Genomic DNA, 20,466 nt, shown 5'->3' with positions numbered 1-20,466 from the left:
AGACAGTGAAGAAGGTTTTCAAAGCTTGCAGAGGGATTTGGACCAGCTGGAAAAATGGGCTAAAAAATGTCAGATGGAGTTTAATACAGACAAGTGTGAGGTATTGCACTTTGGAAGGACAAACCAAGGTAGAACACACAGGGTAAATGGTAAGGCATTGAGGAGTGCAGTAGAACAGAGGGATCTGGGAATACAGACACAAAATTCCCTAAAAGTTGCGTCACAGGTAGATAGGGTCATAAAGAGAGCTTTTGGTACTTTGGCCTTTATTAATCAAAGTATTGAGTATAAGAGCTGGAATGTTATTATGAGGTTGTATAAGGCATTGGTGAGGCCGAATCTGGAGTATTGTGTTCAGTTTTGGTCACCAAATTACAGGAAGGATATTAATAAGGTTGAAAGAGTGCAGAGAAGGTTTACAAGGATGTTGCCGGGACTTGAGAAACTCAGTTACAGAGAAAGGTTGAATAGGTTAGGACTTTATTCCCTGGAGCGTAGAAGAATGAGGGGAGATTTGATAGAGGTATATAAAATTATGATGGGCATAGATAGAGTGAATGTAAGCAGGCTTTTTCCACTGAGGCTAGGGGAGAAGAAAACCAGAGGACATGGGTTATGGGTGAGGGGGGGAAGTTTAAAGGGAACATTAGGGGGGGCCTCTTCACACAGAGAATGGTGGGAGTATGGAATGAGCTGCCAGACCAGGTGGTAAATGCGGGTTCTTTTTTAACATTTAAGAATAAATTGGACAGATACATGGATGGGAGGTGTATGGAGGGATATGGTCCGTGTGCAGGTCAGCGGGACTAGGCAGAAAATGATTCGGCACAGCCAGGAAGGGCCAAAAGGCCTGTTTCTGTGCTGTAGTTTTTCTATGGTTTCTATAAATCAAACCTATTGCATAAACTAACATCAACATACTGCATAGTTGGTAGCTATCTGACAGTTTCAGCAATGCAATAAACAAATGGCACAGCATAAAATCATTCATCATGCTTCTTTTACCATTAAATCAGCTCAACAAGCCTGGGAGGGTAGACTATTCTTCTAGAAAATCTTTCGCTCAATTGAAGATGTGGGTTTTGTTAATGTGCACCAGTTAGTTCTTTATTAATGTTTTTATTTCATGTATGCCTTTAGCAAGAAGCAAAATTGTGCATCTTGAAGGATGCAGTTTACTTGCAATGGATGACATCCAGTGTGGTTTGTGGATGAGGTGAGACCTTATTTTCTGCTTTTCTATAGCCAGTTGTTGTTCGTGCCCTGTGGGGTTGATACTGACAGCTTATTGGGAGTTGTGTAGCAGGTAAAGTTCAGTACTATCAGGGTGTGAGCCTTGGTCAGCATAAATCAAATGATAGTGGGCCATATTATACAGACATCCCACCTCTCCCGGAAGTTCCGGGAGTCTCCCCGCATATTGATAGCGGCTCTCTGACGCCCGCAAATTATATATTAAAACCCGGAAATGAATATGTGTGTGTGTGTGTGTGTGTGTGAGTGTGAGTGTGAGTGTGAGTGTGAGTGAGAGAGAGAAAGAGAGAGAGAGAGAGAGAGAGAAACAAAGAAAGAAAGAAAATAAATCCTGATTGGTCTCTCTATGTGCTAAGTAGACCTATCAGTTTTCTCTGTAGGCGGGCTTTACAGTGGACCTCTCTCTCTTTCATTGTTCATCAGTTCAGTTTAGTGTCCTACAGTGCCATGGCAGAGTGTTCCATAAAAAAGAAAATATAAAACATACTTCAGCCCAGACTACACTAAAGTGTACCCCTGTCTAATAGGGGTCAAAAATAATGACCGCATTGCTTGCTTCACTGTTTGCAACAGTGACTTTTCTATTGCCCATGGTGGGTTAAATGTCAGTAAAAGAAATGTTGAGGTGAGTAACACACATCAAAGTTGCTGGTGAACGCAGCAGGCCAGGCAGCATCTCTAGGAAGAGGTACAGTCGACGTTTCAGGCCGAGACCCTTCGTCAGGGCTAACTGAAGGAAGAGTTAGTAAGAGATTTGAAAGTGGGAGGGGGAGGGGGAGATCCAAAATGATAGGAGAAGACAGGAGGGGGAGGGATGGAGCCAAGAGTTGGACAGGTGATTGGCAAAGGGGATATGAGAGGATCATGGGACAGGAGGTCCGGGGAGAAAGACAAGTGGGGCGGAACCAGAGGATGGGCAAGGGGTATAGTCAGAGGGACAGAGGGAGAACAAGGAGAGTGAGAGAAAGAATGTGTGTATAAAAATAAATAATGGATGGGGTACAAGGGGGAGGTGGGGCATTAGCAGAAGTTAGAGAAGACGATGTTCATGCCATCAGGTTGGAGGCTACCCAGACGGAATATAAGGTGTTGTTCCTCCAACCTGAGTGTGGCTTCATCTTTACAGTACAGGAGGCCGTGGATAGACATGTCAGAATGGGAATGGGTTGTGGAATTAAAATGTGTGGCCACTGGGAGATCCTGCTTTCTCTGGCGGACAGAGTGCAGGTGTTCAGCAAAGTGGTCTCCCAGTCTGCGTCGGGTCTCGCCAATATATAGAAGGCCACATCGGGAGCACCGGATGCAGTATATCACCCCAGCCGACTCACAGGTGAAGTGTCGCCTCACCTGGAAGGACTGTCTGGGGCCCTGAATGGTGGTAAGGGAGGAAGTGTAAGGGCATGTGTAGCACTTGTTCTGCTTACAAGGATAAGTGCCAGGAGGGAGATCACTGGGGAGGGATGAATGGACAAGGGAGTCGCATAGGGAGCGATCTCTGCGGAAAGCAGAGGGGGGGGAGGGAAAGATGTGCTTAGTGGTGGGATCCCGTTGGAGGTGGCGGAAGTTACGGAGAATAATATGTTGGACCTGGAGGCTGGTGGGGTGGTAGGTGAGGACCAGGGGAACCCTATTCCTAGTGGGGTGGCGGGAGGATGGAGTGAGAGCAGATGTGCGTGAAATGGGGGAGATGCGTTTGAGAGCAGAGTTGATAGTGCAGGAAGGGAAGCCCCTTTCTTTAAAAAAGGAGGACATCTCCTTCGTCCTGGAATGAAAATCCTGACAGCTGATGCGGTGGAGACGGAGTAATTGCGAGAAGGGGATGGCACTTTTGCAAGAGACAGGGTGAGAAGAGGAATAGTCCAGATAGCTGTGAGAGTCAGTAGGCTTATAGTAGACATCAGTGGATAAGCTGTCTCCAGGGACAGAGACAGAAAGATCTAGAAAGGGTCCTGGATTCTGTCTCAACTAACCTTGAAGGACTGGTGCCAAACTACAAAAGTTTGCCAGTTGATGAGTTCTGGGGGAAGCTGTTCAAAGTAAAATTTGTGAGCACAGGGCAGTTGAGATTCAAAGGGCTCTGCCAGTTGATGAAGCTGCTTTTGGTGCTGCCAAATTCTAATTGTGATGTTAAAAGGGCATTCAGCATGGTGTCTCACAAAACACTTGTGAATCTGATGTCTTGCAAAATTAACAAATTCATCGACACAGACTGCTCTGAGGTTGAGACTTCTGGCTGAGACCTCCCTGAAATGAGTTATTGCAGGGTGGGATGTCTGTATTATATGTGGCCTGGAAATTGTGCTTTTTTCATGACTACATGTAACCAGTCAAAATATTAGGTAGCTTCAATGTATCATTCTCTCTATTTTACCATCATTACAAATGCTGTAAATATTACAAAATTTTCTGCAGATATTTCACCCTGGAAGCATTCACTACTAAAAGATCCATAAATAGTATAGTTCTGCACGTGTTATGACTACAGATTACAGTCTTTCAACTAGCTCACATATTTAAAGCAGAACACTTGAACTGGAATCAGAGATCATTTTAGAATAAATCTCTACTAGCTCCCTTTACCTTAGAGGTATTACACATAAACATTAATAATACATGGATGCTGCTTTTATTGTCTTACCCGTGCTATAGTTAAGGAGCTGACAGGAAGTTTCTTTTCGTAAGTCATGTCCATTTGTGCAGCTAATTCCGCTGAGTAAGAAGAAACAATATTTAATTTTTTTTTATTAGATATTCCTAACCACAGTGAAACAATATTTTTTTCTCGAAGTAAACTGGTGTGTTAGTCTGTTGTTTTCTGGAAGGGACTGAGTTGCAGTTTTTGCACATAATTACTTGCAAAATATTTATTAAATCCACTGTAAGCTATTGAAAAGCCCAGCCTAAACACTTAAATTATTTAAGAGATGATTTCACTGTTGTTTAAAGGATTTTTAAAACCTACATGGGAGACAGAGTCCTTGACCTTTCTTTCTGCTCAATCCTATTTGCTTCTAATGAGCTAACCATTGAAAAAGCTCATCAGTTCTTGTCAGTCAATGTATTCAGTCACTGAGTATTCTATCAAGATTATAAAACACTGCTTTCAAAACATTATCTGTTCTACCTAATATTCATGTTGTACAACCCTCAAAGGATGATGAATAATTTTCAATACAATCCTGAATACATTCAATGCATCAACCTTTTCACAAAAATCTTTCAGACACTGCTGTTTTATTTTGTTGCAATCAAGTTTCAAAGTTAAAATGCACATGTACTGTATGCAAGTAAATCGTGAGGACTTAAAAAAATCAACTACTACTTTCCAGATTAGACTAGAAATTTTGACTGTAAAGGGCATATTTCTTTTATAATTATTATAATTATAAAAAGGAATCTGCAATATGAATCAGCTCTGCAGCACATTTTGGCACATAGCAATAACCTGTGGAATATTTATTTTAAAATAATCAAAACTGAAATGCATTAAAAATTCCTCTGGGTCTGAGAGGAAATGTACACTGCCACCTGCTGTTGTAGTCAAATACCTTAAACTTCTGAACACAGACAATCCCCATGTTATAGGGTGGTGTTTGTCATAATGCTGTGTCATTGGTGCACGTATCAAGAAATGTAAATTGTGTGAATCAAACAAAACTGTGTTCGCTTACATTTTCATACAAATTCTGTAACAACAAATTTTATTCTGTTTCTTAGCAATTTATGAACTCAAGGGCAATTTTCTGTTACACAAGCAGCCTTAATGGACTTACTTGCTAATAATCCATTGAAAACCATTAAAATTATTAAATTTATCCACACGTTTCAAAGAATTGATTTCAAAATTATAACTCAACAGCATTAATTTATTGTAAATTGCTGTGCACATTTTAAGAATGAGTAGCAAAATTATGAACAATTGATGACTGGCTTTCAAGGGGATTCTAAATGATCCAAATATTCAGTTTTCCTTTTCTCCTGAAACAGTGAGGCAGTTTCAAACTGATAATTTTCAGGATTAGAATCAGAATCAGGATTAATATCACCAGCATTATGTCGTGAAATTTGTTAACTTAGCAGCAGTAGTAGAATGCAATACATTATAATATAGAAAAAAAAGTTAATTACCGTAACTAAACATGCATATTAAATAGTTAAATTAAAAATAATGCAAAAACAAAAAAACAAAAAAAGTGAGGTAGTGTTCAAGGGTTCAAAGTCCATTTAGGAATCAGATAACAGAGGGGAAGAAGCTGTTCTTGAATCATTGAGTGGGTGCCTTCAGGCTTCTGTACCTCCTTCCTGACAATAACAATGAAAAGCGAGCATGACCTGAGTGATAGGGTTCCTTAATAATGGATGCTGCCTTTCTGAAGCACTGCTCCTTGAAGGTGTCTTAAGATACCCAAGATGTAGCTGACTAATTTAACAACTTTCTGTAGCTTCTTTCGATCCTGTGCAGTAGCCCCTCCACACCCCACCCCCTACTGTATCAGACAGTGATGCAGCCTGCCAGAAGACTCTCCACGGTACATCTGGAGAAGTTTTCTAGTGTCTTAGATGACAAATCAAATCTCCTCAAACTTCTAATGAAATATAGCCACTGTCTTGCCTTCTTTATAGCTGCACTGATATGTTGGGACCAGGTTAGATCCTCAGAGCTCTTGATATATTCTCTCTCTCCACTTCTGATCCCCCTATGAGGATTCATAGTTCCCTCATCTTACCCTTCTTAAAGTCCACTATCAGCTTTTTTTAGTGTTGCAAATTTTGTTATATCTATGTGTATTTTTTAGCTTTTATATATCAAATCTTTAAGTGTAGTTTTAATCAGTTAACGATCTTTGTATTTAAAGTTCTAATATAAAACATCTGTCAAGGAATCTTTTACCTCTGTAAAATACTTTCATAATTTTATCTCTAGCTTTGGGTTGAACTTGCTAATGAGAACTGAATGGGGAAAAAGATCCAATTTCCAGAGTTTCATGGCAGGCCAGTGCAACCTGATCAATGAACAAAACATTCCAAAATCCAAAACAAAAAGTTTTAGCATAAAGTCTAAAGACTTTAGAAACATTATCAATATTAAGGGCAAATTATATTTCAACCAATGAACTTTCATGACATGCAACGCCTGGATTCACCAGCAATTAAGGGGAAAACACAATAAAGGAAAGTATGAGGGAGCAAGAAAAGGAAATAACACCCACACAGACCATTTGGGCTAACTCAATATAAGTGCAAGATTCAATAACTGCAGGGGTTCCCAATCTTTTTTGGTGTCATGGACCCCTCGCATTAAATGAGGGGTCTGTGGACCTCAGGATGGGAACCCCTGCTTCAGGGTCATACAGCATTAAAACAGATCCTTTAGGCAACCTTGTTGATGCCAACCATCAAGAACCCATGTATATGAATCCAGTTCACCAGCAGTAGATCTGCAATCTTTGAACCTGGTGATTTGTGCTTATCCAGATACATTTTAATCGTCTTGAGAGTACCTGTTTCTTTTGAGAGTACCTATCTCCACCACGTTCTGTGACTTTCATTTTCACCTATCCTTTGCATGAAAAAAAATTGTTCCTCCTCGATGTCTCACTTTAAAATATGGGGAAAAGATGTTTAAAGATTTATGGTTTCCTCCCTAACTATGCCCTACAGAAATCCAAGCATTGGATTTTTTTTTGTCCAACCGTTCAAGTCAATAAGGATGGTACTTCCAACAGTATGGGCTCTATGGGTTGGAGAAAAACTGTAAAGTTCCCTATCACTGTATACTTCTACATTTCTATATGAAGAATAACAGTTTAAGATTACTTTTCACTGACTATGTAAAGGGGATAAATGTGGAAATTAAACATCAAGCTACAGAACCTGCAAACTACACTGGGAGTTATTACAAAAAAATTAATTGGTTACAAGGTTACCAACCAAATAACTTCTAAATAGAAGAAATTTAAGTAAAACTAATGCATCGTAAAGTATAACAAACTATATTGACAAGAACTTCATAAAAATTACTTCTTTGGTCCAGCATTCTAATCTGAAAAGGCATTGCACTTGTGGGTGGACAACACCGTGGAACACCTTTCATATTAACCTGAGAATTCTTGATTGACTCAAGATTAACGCCAATAAGTCTGTGGTTTCTGGAATTAAGAAAAATGAGAAGCAATCTCACTAAAGTACAAAATATTTTTCTTTTTTTTCCAACAATATTTTTATTGGTTTTTTAAATAAAGAGAGCATAGTATAAAGCAGATTTGTGCAGTGCATAACAGATGTATCAAATGTACAATTCACATCTATGAAAGAGATGCACCCACAGTACAATCATGCTTTGATTATTTCCCCACCTCTCCCAGTCCACAACTCCAAGCCATCATTGCATTAGCAAAAAGGGTTAAACAGGACCTTTGTCCTCACAGAGCTACATTGGTATAGAGAAGGTGTATTTTCCAAATACATAGACTGTTGTATGTTTACAAGTCTGAGTCCATAGAATTTTACGGGAAAATGCTGGAGGTCAAGGATTTATGTGCAGAACACAGGAAGAAAGGATGGACCTTTAGTTTAGCTGGAAAATCTGAAAATATTCAAGAAACGGTCCCCACACCTTTTGGAACTTCTATGTCCGAGTTGAGAATTGAATAATGGATCTTCTCAAGGAGTTGACTGGACATGACATCCTTCAGCCACTGAGCGTGGGTGTGTGAGGCAGAATCCCTCCACCCGAGCAAGACTGCGCGCCTAGCCAAAAGGGAGGCAAAAGACAGTGTGCTTGGTCGGACTTAGGTGCATGTCCCCCTCTCCGGAGGTGCTGAAAAGAGCAATCAAAGAGCTAGGTTCCAGATTGTAATTAAGTATTTGGGATAGAGTTTGGAAAACATCTTTCCAGTATTTTTCCAAGCTAGGTCATGTTCAGTACATATGAATAAGGGAAGCCTCACCCCTTTTGCATTTGTCGCAGCAGGGTTTAACATCTGGGTAAATGCGAGATAATTTAGTTTTAGACATATTGGCCCTGTGTACAACCTTGAACTGTAACAAGCAGTGGCAGGCACATAAAGAGGTTGAGTTAACTAACTTGAGAACTGAATCCCAAACATCATCTGACAGTGAGTCTCAGGCAGTTTAAATTTTGTCAAGTGGAGCTTGCCTCAGAGCCACTAGCTTGTCGCAAATAGTAGATATTAGTTCTTTGCGCAATGGATTCATGCAGAGAAACATATCAACGATGTTTGTGTTGGGTGCCTCAGGGAAGTTTGGTATCAGAGGGCTGATAAAATGTCTAATTTGCAAATATCTGAAGAAGTGAGTGTTGGGTAGGTTAAACTTTGCAGACAGTTGTTCAAATGATGCAAAGCAGTTGTCTATAAAAATATCTTTAAAGTGCCTGGTGCCCTTTCTGTACCAGTCTTGAAATGTTGGATCATGTACAGAAGGCTGGAAGAGATGATTATATACAAACCCTATTTCCAGAAAAGTTGGGATATTTTCCAAAATGCAATAAAATCAAAAATCTGTGATATGTTAATTCATGTAAACCTTTATTTAACTGACAAAAGTACAAAGAAAAGATTTTCAATAGTTTTACTGACCAACTTAATTGTATTTTACAAAGATACACAAATTTAGAATCTGATGGCTGCAACACACTCAACAAAAGTTGGGACAGAGGCATATTTACCATTGTGTTACATCATCTTTCCTTTTAATAACACTTTTTAATCATTTTGGAACTGAGGATACTAATTGTAGTAGATTTGCAATTGGAAATTTTGTCCATTCTTGCTTGATACAAGACTTCAGCTGCTCAATAGTCCGTGGTCTCCGTTGTCTGATTCTCCTCTTCATGATGCGCCATATATTTTCAATAGGAGATAGATCTGGACTGGCAGCAGGCCAGTCAAGCACACGCACTCTGCACGCTGTTGTAGCCCGTGCAGAATGTAGTCTGGCCTTGTCCTGCTGAAATAAGCATGGACGTCCTGGGAAGAGATGTCGCCTTGATGGCAACATATGTCTCTCTAAAATCCTAATATACGCCTCAGAGTCAATGGTATCTTCACATACATGCAACTCACCCATGCCGTGGGCACTGATGCACCCCCATACCATCACAGATGCTGGCTTTTGCACCTTTCGCTGATAACAATCTGGATGGTCATTTTCATCTTTGGCACGGAGAACTCGATGTCGTTTTTTCCGAAAACTAGCTGAAATGTAGACTCATCTGACCACAGCACACGGTTCCACAGTCTTTCGGTCCGTCTGAGATGAGTACGGGCCCAGAGAACTCGCCGGCGTTTCTGCATAGAGTTGATGTATGGCTTCCTCCTTGCGTAATACAGTTTCAAGTTGCATTTCTGAATGCAGCGACGGACTGTGTTGAGTGACAATGGTTTTCCAAAGTACTCCCGAGCCCAGGTGGCTATAATTGTCACAGTAGCATGATGGTTTCTTGGGCAGTGCCGCCTGAGGGCTCGAAGATCACGCACATTCAACAGTGGTTTCCGACCTTGCCCTTTACGCACTGAGATGTCTCTGAATTCTCTGAATCTTTTCACAATATTATGTACTGTAGATGTTGAAAGATCTAAATTCTCTGCAATCTTGCATTGAGAAATGTTCATTTGAACTGACTAACAATTCTGTCACGAATTTTGGCGCAAAGGGGTGAGCCACGACCCATCCTTGCTTGCAAAGACTGAGCCTTTGATGGACGCTACTTTTATACCCAGTCATGATACCTCACCTGCTACCAATTAGCCTGTTTAATGTGGAGTCTTCCAAACCAGTGTTACTTGAATATTTTGTGCACGTTTCAATCTTATTTTAACTCTGTCCCAACTTTTGTTGAGTGTGTTGCAGCTATCAAATTTTAAATTTGTGTATATTTACAAAATACAATTAAGTTGGTCAGTAAAACTATTGAAAATCTTTTCTTTGTACTTTTGTCAGTTAAATAAAGGTTTACATGAATTAACATATCACAGATTTTTGTTTTTATTGCATTTTGGAAAATATCCCAACTTTTCTGGAAATGGGGTTTGTAGAATAGGACTTGAAAGAGAGAAGGCATGGAGACCACAGTGCTTTCTGAACTGAGCCCATACTCAGTGTGCCTGAGAACAGGATTAGCAGTTGGTTTAGGTGTAAGAAAAGGAAGTGCAGATCCAAGAAGTGCAGAGATGGAGAAATTCCTAACAGAGTTCAGCTCCATTGTCACCCATATTGGGCAGTCAGATTGGTTGTAAAAATAAGACCAAAAGATGAGATAGCATATGTTAGCTGTCCAGTAATATAAGCGGAAATTGGGCAGAGCCATGCCCCTAACACTTCTGGACTTTTGAAGATGGACTTTATTCAATCGGGGACGCTTGCCCTTCCAAAAGCAGGACAATATGACTGAGTCTAGCGAGTCAAAGAAGGCTTTAGGTATGGATTGAAAAAGGTATAGGAACTTAGGAAGGATGTTCATTTTAACAACATTGATTCGGCCCATCAGGAACATGGACAGGGGTGACCACTGTGCTAGGCTCTGTTTTGTATGATTTAACAAATTAATGAAATTTTCTCCAAAAAGACACTTATATTTCATTGTTACTGTGACGCCAAGGTAAGTAAATTGGTTATTCACCACTTTAAAAGGGAGGTCATGGAACTCTGACACTTGTGCTTCTCCATTTATTGGAAAAAGTTCGCTCTTGGGTAAATTAAGTTTGTATCCTAAAAACTGGCTAAATTTGTAAAGGAGTGAGAACATGGGGGGTAAGGAGGTGATCGGGTTTGATATAAAAAGCAAAAGATTGTCAGCATAAAGGGAGACTTTGTGCTCAACTCCCTCCCTCCAAATCCCTGTCAGATCCGCACAACTGCAGAACGCAATCGCCAGTCGCTCTATGGCCAGATCAAAAAGTAAAGGGCTTCAAGAGCACCATTGGCGGGTTCCATGTTTAAGATTGAAAGGTTGGGATTGCTGAGAGTTGGTCAAAACAGAGGCGGTGGGACGCGAATATAACAGTTTAATCCCATGATAAAACTTGGTCCGAAATCAAATTTTTTCTAAAACAGCAAAGAGGTAATTCCATTCCACACGGTTGAACGCTTTCTCTGCGTCTAAGGAGATGACACATTCAGGGATCCCAAATGAAGGTGAGTATAAAATATTTAATAGACGGCGTATGTCAAAAAAGGGGAGGCCGTTTTTGACAAATCCAGTTTGGTCTTCAAAAATAATTGAGGGTAGGATGTTCTCCAGTCTATGGGCCAGAACTTTAGATAAAATTTTGACACCAACGTTTAACAGAGAGATTGGCCTGTATGAGGAGCACTCTGTTGGACCTTTGCCTCTCTTTGCTAGAAGAAAGATGCGTGCCTCATTAAATGATACTGGCAGATTACCTTGTTTAAACGAATCAGATAGAACCAAGGTTAGTTGAGGTAAGAGCAGTGACGAAAACGATTTAAAGAATTCCACAGGGAACCCATTGGGAACTGGAGATTTACCAGTCTGTTGTAAAGAGATAGTAGGGGACAGAGGGTCCAGTGAGATGGAGGAACTGAGCGAAATACATGTTAGTAGGGAAGTGGTGTTAGGTAAATTGAAGGGATTGAAGGCAGATAAATCCCCAGGGCCAGATGGTCTGCATCCCAGGGTGCTTAAGGAAGTAGCCCAAGAAATAGTGGATGCATTAGTGATAATTTTTCAAAACTCGTTAGATTCTGGACTAGTTCCTGAGGATTGGAGGGTGGCTAATGTAACTCCACTTTTTAAAAAAGGAGGGAGAGAGAAACCAGGGAATTATAGACCGGTTAGCCTAACGTCGGTGGTGGGGAAACTGCTGGAGTCAGTTATCAAGGATGTGATAACAGCACATTTGGAAAGCGGTGAAATGATCGGACAAAGTCAGCATGGATTTGTGAAAGGAAAATCATGTCTGACGAATCTCATAGAATTTTTTGAGGATGTAACTAGCAGAGTGGATAGGGGAGAACCAGTGGATGTGGTATATTTGGATTTTCAGAAGGCTTTTGACAAGGTCCCACACAGGAGATTAGTGTGCAAACTTAAAGCACACGGTATTGGGGGTAAGGTATTGGTGTGGGTGGAGAGTTGGTTAGCAGACAGGAAGCAAAGAGTGGGAATGAACGGGACCTTTTCAGAATGGCAGGCGGTGACTAGTGGGGTACCGCAAGGCTCAGTGCTGGGACCCCAGTTGTTTACAATATATATTAATGACTTGGATGAGGGAATTAAATGCAGCATCTCCAAGTTTGCGGATGACACGAAGCTGGGTGGCAGTGTTAGCTGTGAGGAGGATGCTAAGAAGATGCAGGGTGACTTGGATAGGTTGGGTGAGTGGGCAAATTCATGGCAGATGCAATTTAATGTGGATAAATGTGAAGTTATCCACTTTGGTGGCAAAAATAGGAAAACAGATTATTATCTGAATGGTGGCCGATTAGGAAAAGGGGAGGTGCAACGAGACCTGGGTGTCGTTATACACCAGTCATTGAAAGTGGGCATGCAGGTACAGCAGGCGGTGAAAAAGGCGAATGGTATGCTGGCATTTATAGCGAGAGGATTTGAGTACAGGAGCAGGGAGGTACTACTGCAGTTGTACAAGGCCTTGGTGAGACCACACCTGGAGTATTGTGTGCAGTTTTGGTCCCCTAATCTGAGGAAAGACATCCTTGCCATAGAGGGAGTACAGAGAAGGTTCACCAGATTGATTCCTGGGATGGCAGGACTTTCATATGAAGAAAGACTGGATGAACTGGGCTTGTACTCGTTGGAATTTAGAAGATTGAGGGGGGATCTGATTGAAACGTATAAGATCCTAAAGGGATTGGACAGGCTAGATGCAGGAAGATTGTTCCCAATGTTGGGGAAGTCCAGAACGAGGGGTCACAGTTTGAGGATAGAGGGGAAGCCTTTTAGGACCGAGATTAGGAAAAACTTCTTCACACAGAGAGTGGTGAATCTGTGGAATTCTCTGCCACAGGAAACAGTTGAGGCCAGTTCATTGGCTATATTTAAGAGGGAGTTAGATATGGCCCTTGTGGCTACGGGGGTCAGGGGGTATGGAGGGAAGGCTGGGGCGGTGTTCTGAGTTGGATGATCAGCCATGATCATAATAAATGGCGGTGCAGGCTCGAAGGGCCGAATGGCCTACTCCTGCACCTATTTTCTATGTTTCTATGATAGCTGAGGATATTTCCTCTAATGATATTGGCTCATTCAGTCTCAATTTGAGATCAGGAGAGAGGGTGGGATATTTAAGCTATTTTAAAAATTCTCAACCGAAATGTTATCATTTGGGGATTCAGAAGTGTAAAGTCATGAATAAAAATTCCTGAACGTGTCGTTGATTTCAGAGTGATTCAAGGTGATGCTTCTGTTTGCCATTCGAATTTTTGTGATGTATTGTTTGGCTTTGAGGCCCCTTAATTGGTTGGCTAAAAATTTACCAGATTTGTCACCGTGGATATAGACCCCGGCTCTTGCTCTTCAAAAGTTGGCATTCAATTGGGTGAGTGGAAATACGGTCAAATTTAGTTTGGAGTTCCGCTCAATTTTTGTACAGCTCTGGATTTTTAATTTGAGCATATTGTTGGTCTATTTCTTTAATTTGATTGGCCAGATCTGGTCATTCTTTATGGGTCTTTCTTTTCATATTCGTAGTGTAGGAAATTATTTGACCCCTGAGGTATGCTTTCATAGTGTCCCAAACAACCAGGCTTGAGGTTCAGGTGACATATTGGTATTAAGGAAAAAGATTATCTGGTCCTCCACAAATTTTACAAAATCATTATCTGACGGTAAGGTTGAATTAAAACGCCAATGCTTATTTATTTGAGGAAGGCCAGGAAGAATTATAGACAGGACAACCGGAGCGTGGTCTGATATCACTATGCTCTGATAAACATAGGAACAGACCGATGGAATCAGCTGATTATTGATTAAAAAGTTATCAATTCTAGAAAAGGTATGATGGATGTGTGAGAAGAAAGAACATTCTCTCTTATTTGGGTGGAGAAAGCGCCATACATTGGAGGTGCCATAGTTGGAGAGGAAGGACTGAATTAGCGAGGCAGATTTGCTTAGATCTCTGGGAATAGGAGACGATCGATCCAGCACTGGATCTAACCAACAGTTGAAGTCCACACCTAGTATGAGAGAGTATGAACTCAAATCAGGCAGCGCAGAAAAAAAAAGTTCAAAGAAGCCCACATCATCCGAGTTAGGAGCATATACACTAGCCAACACTACCAATGTATTATATAATTTCCCCGAGACAATGACAAAACGACCGCTTGTATCTGAAATTGTGCTGTGGAGCTCAAAGGGTATGTTTTGGTTTATGAGAATTGAAACCTCCCCTGGCTTTAGCCTGAAAAGTGGAGTGGAAGTGCTGCCCCACCCATCGAGACATTAGACGGGAATTGTCAGAACTGCGAATATTCTGCTGTATTATTGAATGCAATTGCTGTATTAAGCTGTTTGCGATGTGAGAACACCTTCCTTCTTTTAACAGGGTGATTCAGCGCCTTGACATTCCAGCTCACAAAGTTTAACGGACTAACCATTCTCCTTTAAAAAAGATACAGGTTGATAGGCATAAGTGGTGTCAAGATTTCGGGTATCAGCTCTGGGGCAAAAACGTAAAACAAAGAGAAACAGGGCAGAAATAAATCCTGTATAACAAGAACTTCTAAGGGTTCTAAAACAGTACCAGCATTGGAGTACCCTCCCCCCACCCCCCAAACCACAACAAGACAGTTGCCAAAAAGCATAGCAGCGAGCTCTTAAGAACCATAATCATCCAACAGTACACCTTCCTGTCACTCGTAGCGTCATCTTCAACTCTGTTATTGTTAGTTAAAGGGAAGAGTAAGCATTTAACACTCCTAAACTGACATTGTGCTTAGTGAGAGATAAAACAATTCCCCCAAAGTTTATTAAACATGACTCTGAAAAATGAACCATAAAACAGAAATATAAACTTACATCTGAAAAAAGTAAAAAATAAAAAATAAGCAGATTTTACCCAAAGTTCTTCCCACGAAAGGTTGTAGAGTTCATTGAATTGCAGGTAAAAGGAAATACTCTCGAGAGGGAGCAGTCTGAGTGAATAATATTCCACCTGTCATGGTAGTCAGTACCTAACCCGGCCAAGTAAGACCAGACCTCGCTATTCAAGCACTACTAATGTTACCTGGAAGAGGGTATGGGAGAAAAGTGTAGTGGGGAGGGTGTCGATGCATTTCCGTGCTTCGTCTACCGAGCGTAGCCACTTTTTATCACCACGGGGAAGTGTGATGCGGAGCCGTGCAAGGTATAGTAGAGAAGGCCTGAGTCCTCAGTTGTATAGCTCCATCATTACTTCTCTGTACTCGGCTCGCAGGGTCAAAACTTCGGGAGAGTAGTCCTTCACAACCCAAATCTGCTGGCCCCGGTATTCCAGCTTCCCTCTCCACCAGGCCTCTAACCAAGAGATCTTTAATCTGGTAGTGGTGCAGGCGAAGAATGACCAGGCGCAGTCTCTGTCCTGGAGCTGGTTTAGCTGCTAGTGAATGGTGGGCTCTATCAATCTCCAGCAGGAATGACAGCGTCTCCTTCCCGAAGATTTCACAAAGCCAACTGGAAAAAAATTCAGTAGGATGGCCGCCTGATTCTGGCAGGCCCAGGATACATAGGTTCTGCCGTCCAAGTCAGGAACTTTAGCCATTAGCTTGATGTTGTTTTCACATTGGGTAAAGCTGGAGCAGATGTTTTCCAGTTCACTGACGTGCTGGCTCAGGTCGTCTGTAGTGAGCTCGAGAGAGGGTAAGCGTTGGCTATGGTCCTCCACTATGCATTGTATTTGGTCGAGTTTCGTTTCCAGCAGGCTGAAAGGAGATTTAAGTTCGGCTGCTAACGCCACACCATATCAGTCTAGTCGCGTGGAGATAGCCTCTACTGTCAGGCCAGCCGCCGAATCGTCTTTTTTCCCGGGTTTAGTACTCTTTGAGGTCATTGTGAAGTGAGCGTAGTCGCAGGCAGGGGAAAGAGCAAAAAGTCCAACAGTTTGGTATGAGAAAAGGGGGAAGAAGAAGTGTGGAGATAAAAAGTAGGACGGAGCACCCGTTCTCTGTGACTACTCCATATGGCTGCTAACCGGAAGTCCTGTCAGTACAAAATATTTTTAAACGGGTCTGACAGGGCAGATACTATGACACTTTATCCAATCAGCAGATTCTAGAAAGTGGAGATGAAATCTATTGATATGCAGTCAGTAATTTTGACCCTTCCGAATCTTCTTTATTAACATAAAATATATGAATAGAGGAGCGGAGTTGACGACATTATTGAATGTGTTTGATTCAAGATATTGGTCTAGCCCTGTTTTGTTCTGATTGCTTTTTTTGGATTTAGTATTTAGTTTTTAAAATTTTTTGGGGGGGGGTTCTTTGCTTATATATATATATTTTTTCTTTTTATTTCTTTTTTTTTCTTTATGACTAATTTCATCATGAGTTTGGAAGTTTATTACACCTATGTTATTTGAAATTTTTTCTGTATATGTTTATTAGTTATAAGATTATTCCAATCTCTCTGTATTAACATTGTTACTGTGTTTATAATTTTGAAAATTAATAAAAAGATTTAAAAAGAAAGATGATACACAGTCAGTGATTTTGGACTGAGACAAGGATATCTGCAAAGCTTTACCATTTTTTTAACTCGAGTACAACAAATGCTCAGTGTGTGTTAAGGCTGACATTGATAAATTTTGCCACTCAGTAAACAGGGTGACAAAATTAACTTGCTGCAGATGGTCAATGATAACCTGATGCCAAGGGAGCAAATATGTGAGCTAAGAACTAAGAAAGAAACCAAAGAGGAGTATTTTAATACTGGAGTATATCAAACACTAGGTGCTGGATAAGCCGTATGACAAATCTGAACTTGTGCACATATCAGGAGACATTGTGATGAGTTAACCAGATATATTCAGTTAATGTATGAAAATTCATGTCTTGCTTTTAGATAAAATCACTGACAGTTAACAAATTTCATGACACATGCTGGTGATAATAAATCTGATCCTCATTCTGAGACGTTATGTAAGTAAGTAAAAGCTCCTTAAAGAATCCTAGCAGTATTGTTGCTGATCCAACAAGGTAAACCACTATAATACAATTGTAGTTATACCCTATGAGGGCAGCATAACATAACTGGGCAATAGAGGAACACACACAAAATCATAGAACTCAGCAGGCCAGGAACATCCATGAAAAAGAGTAAAGTGTCAACGTTTTGGGCCGAGGCCCTTCATTAGGACAGGAGAAAAAAGATGAGAATCAGAGTAAGAAGATGGGGAGGGGGGAGGAAGAAATACAAGGTAGTAGGTGATAGGTGAAACTGGGAGGGGGAGGGGTGGAGTATAGAGCTGGGAAGTTGATTGGTGAAAGAGATAAAGGGCTAGAGAAGGGAGAATCTGATAGGAGAGGTCAGAAGGACATGGAAGAGAGGGAAGAGGGAGGAGATAGGCAAGGTAAGGAGATAAGGTGAGAGAGGGAATTGGGAATTGGGAATGGTGAAGGGGAGGGGGGCACCATTACCAGAAGTTCAAGAAATTGATGTTCATGCCATCAGGTTGGAGGCTACCCAGACAGAATACAAGGTGTTGCTCCTCCAATCTGAGTGTGGCCACATCGAGACAGCAGATGAGGGCACGGACCGACTTGTCGGAATGAGAATGGGAAGTGGAATTAAAATGTTGGCCACTGGGAGATCCTGCTTCTCCTGGCGGATGGAACATAGGCACTCGGCAAAACGGTCTCCCAATTTACATTGGGTCTCACCAATATACAGGAGGCCACACTGGGAGCACTAGATACAGTAAATGACCCCAACAGACTCACAGGTGAAGTGTCGCCTTACCTGGAAGGACTGTTTAGGGCCTTGAATGGTAGTGACGGAGGAGGTGTAGGGGCAGGTGTAGCACTGTTCCGCTTGCAAGGATAAGTGCCAGGAGGGAGATCAGTGGAGAGGGACAAATGGACAAGGGAGTCATGCAGGGAGCAATCCCTGCAGAAAGCAGAAAGTGGGGGGAGGGGTGGGAGAGAAAGATATGCTTGGTGGTGGGATCCCATTGGAGATGCTGGAAGTTATGGAGTATTGTGTGCTGGACGTGGAGGCTGGTGGGGTGGTAGGTGAGGACAAGAGGAGCCCTATCCCTGGTGCAGTGACAGGAGGATGGGTGAGGGCAGAAATAGAGGAGTTACATTGGAGGAGGATGGTATGCTCAAACATGCCAAAGACTGGAACCCTCAAAGAATGACATACATATAGTGTCCTGATCATTTTGATATTGACTACTTCAGTTCTCTGGCATGCTCAGAAATTTAATTAGAGAGCTCAAATAAAAGTTAATGAGAAAAAAAAAGAACCTAGGACTTAGGCAGTGATAATATAGAAACCACAGAAAAACTACAGCACAGAAACAGGCCTTTTGGCCCTTCTTGGCTGTACCGAACCATTTTCTGCCTAGTCCCACTGACCTGCACACATAGAAACCAATATGTCCAAGGTCTTGAAAGAAATGAACATTTTTAGATGCAGTGGAAAGGGCAGGGGGTGAGGTCCATTAAAAATAAAGTTCTTAGCCACGGCAAGAAGATAGACATGATGGAAGATCTTGGGGACAGCAGTCTAGCTGAGTTTACGAAGGGGTACAAATATACCAAAATCACCACATATCATTAGGAGAGAAACTAGAGTAGACAATTTTGAATGTTTCTTCCTTCGGGTCTAAAACAGCTGAAAATCTAGAGAGGTCATCTCTATGCAATTTTACTTCCAGGAGCAAATAATAATTAACCATTATTAAAACTATCAATAACTAGCAAAGATTTTCCTTCATTTTGAACTTAGGAATGTTGAATCAAATTTTTCTAAATAATAAAATATAAATGTAACCAAATAGAAAAAAGTTATTAAGGATGAAGAAACCTGCCATTGGTTCCACAATTTAATAAAATAATTTAATACAAATATTTTAAATGAACATTCTTTAAACTAAGAATATTTCTCTTTATTCTGGAACCCAGTTTCCAGCAATTTCTCACTCCGATATAATTTGCTACTCAAGCACTTCCTCTACGTAACTTTGGCAGTACAAGTAGTATAAACACCTCCAAGTCCATTGTAAAAAAAACAGTTGCATTAAATACATTTGGCAGCATTTGCAATTTGACATGCATACTCATAATGCTTTCTACAATTTTTCACTAGAATCAGCTACAATGCAGCTTGGAATATAATTATAAGTAATTATTTTAATTAAAAGTTTTTCCTGTGCCAGATTTACCAAAGAATGAAGTTGTGATAACATGAATGCAAACACTAGATGCCACCTTTCCACATTTTCTTTCCCATATGACAGTTCCATAATGAACATCAAGCCTACATTATGGAAATTTGCACAAAATAACTGATGCATCAGATTTACATAATTTTCTACAAGGAATGTCTGTGATACATTATTACATTGCATAGGAAAAATCTCATTGCCATCAGCAGTTTAAAAGGACAAAATCACCTGATGTCAAATAAAATTAATACTATTCATTAGAAGGATATTTTCATTTCTGCTATTTTTCCAGTGAGGAGGAAAAGCAGATTCTTTAGCTCCTTAGCTTCAGGCTATATGAAACAGTGCTAATTTTGACAGTCATGAAACAGCTGGAACAGGGATTGGAAACACTGATAATTAAAGTGAATGCTATTAATCTGACATTTATAGAATTTTAACAAATCACACATTTTATGGCCCTCAATCAAAAGGCTTTATATCACCAGTTTTATTATAATTGAGATACAGCAGAAACAGTACTGCAAAAATTGTTATGAGAATAATGAAAAGCACAAATCAACTTGGGCAGAATGAAAGGAAAAAAATCCATTTCAGAAAGCAAAGGATTTTTATGCTGAATTGCATGCATTTGCTTAATTGGAAAAAAAAAACCTCTGGAATGAAAGAAGATCAAATCGTTTTGGTGTAATTTAGTATTGACAGAGGCTAACAGTAATTTTACACTCCTAAAAGAAACCTACTTGGCATATAAAAAAACACAAGCCCATTACATCATCCTTCAGCAGCAAAATACTTCGTAGTCAAAACACAAGTGCTTTGAATCTCATCCAAAAGGAACTTC

The 20,466-nt window shown here is 40.7% G+C and overlaps 1 protein-coding gene across 2 annotated transcripts in view; it reads right to left on the bottom strand.

Annotated features, from left to right (window-relative positions):
* mrps27 (mitochondrial ribosomal protein S27) overlaps positions 1–20,466 on the bottom strand; it is a 218,909-nt gene that overhangs the window by 86,189 nt on the left and 112,254 nt on the right. For both annotated transcript variants that reach the window (XM_072257947.1, XM_072257946.1), the window contains exon 3: positions 3,893–3,963. In XM_072257947.1, the coding sequence (XP_072114048.1) occupies positions 3,893–3,946 (54 nt within the window). In that variant the 5' untranslated portion in view covers positions 3,947–3,963. The remainder of the gene's footprint in view (positions 1–3,892; positions 3,964–20,466) is intronic.

The sequence above is a fragment of the Mobula birostris genome, chromosome 5 (genome assembly GCF_030028105.1).
Source record: "Mobula birostris isolate sMobBir1 chromosome 5, sMobBir1.hap1, whole genome shotgun sequence".
NCBI classification, from domain to species: Eukaryota; Metazoa; Chordata; class Chondrichthyes; order Myliobatiformes; family Myliobatidae; genus Mobula; species Mobula birostris.
Note: the sequence above shows the minus strand (reverse complement) of the source record. Positions and strands in the feature narration are given on the sequence as shown.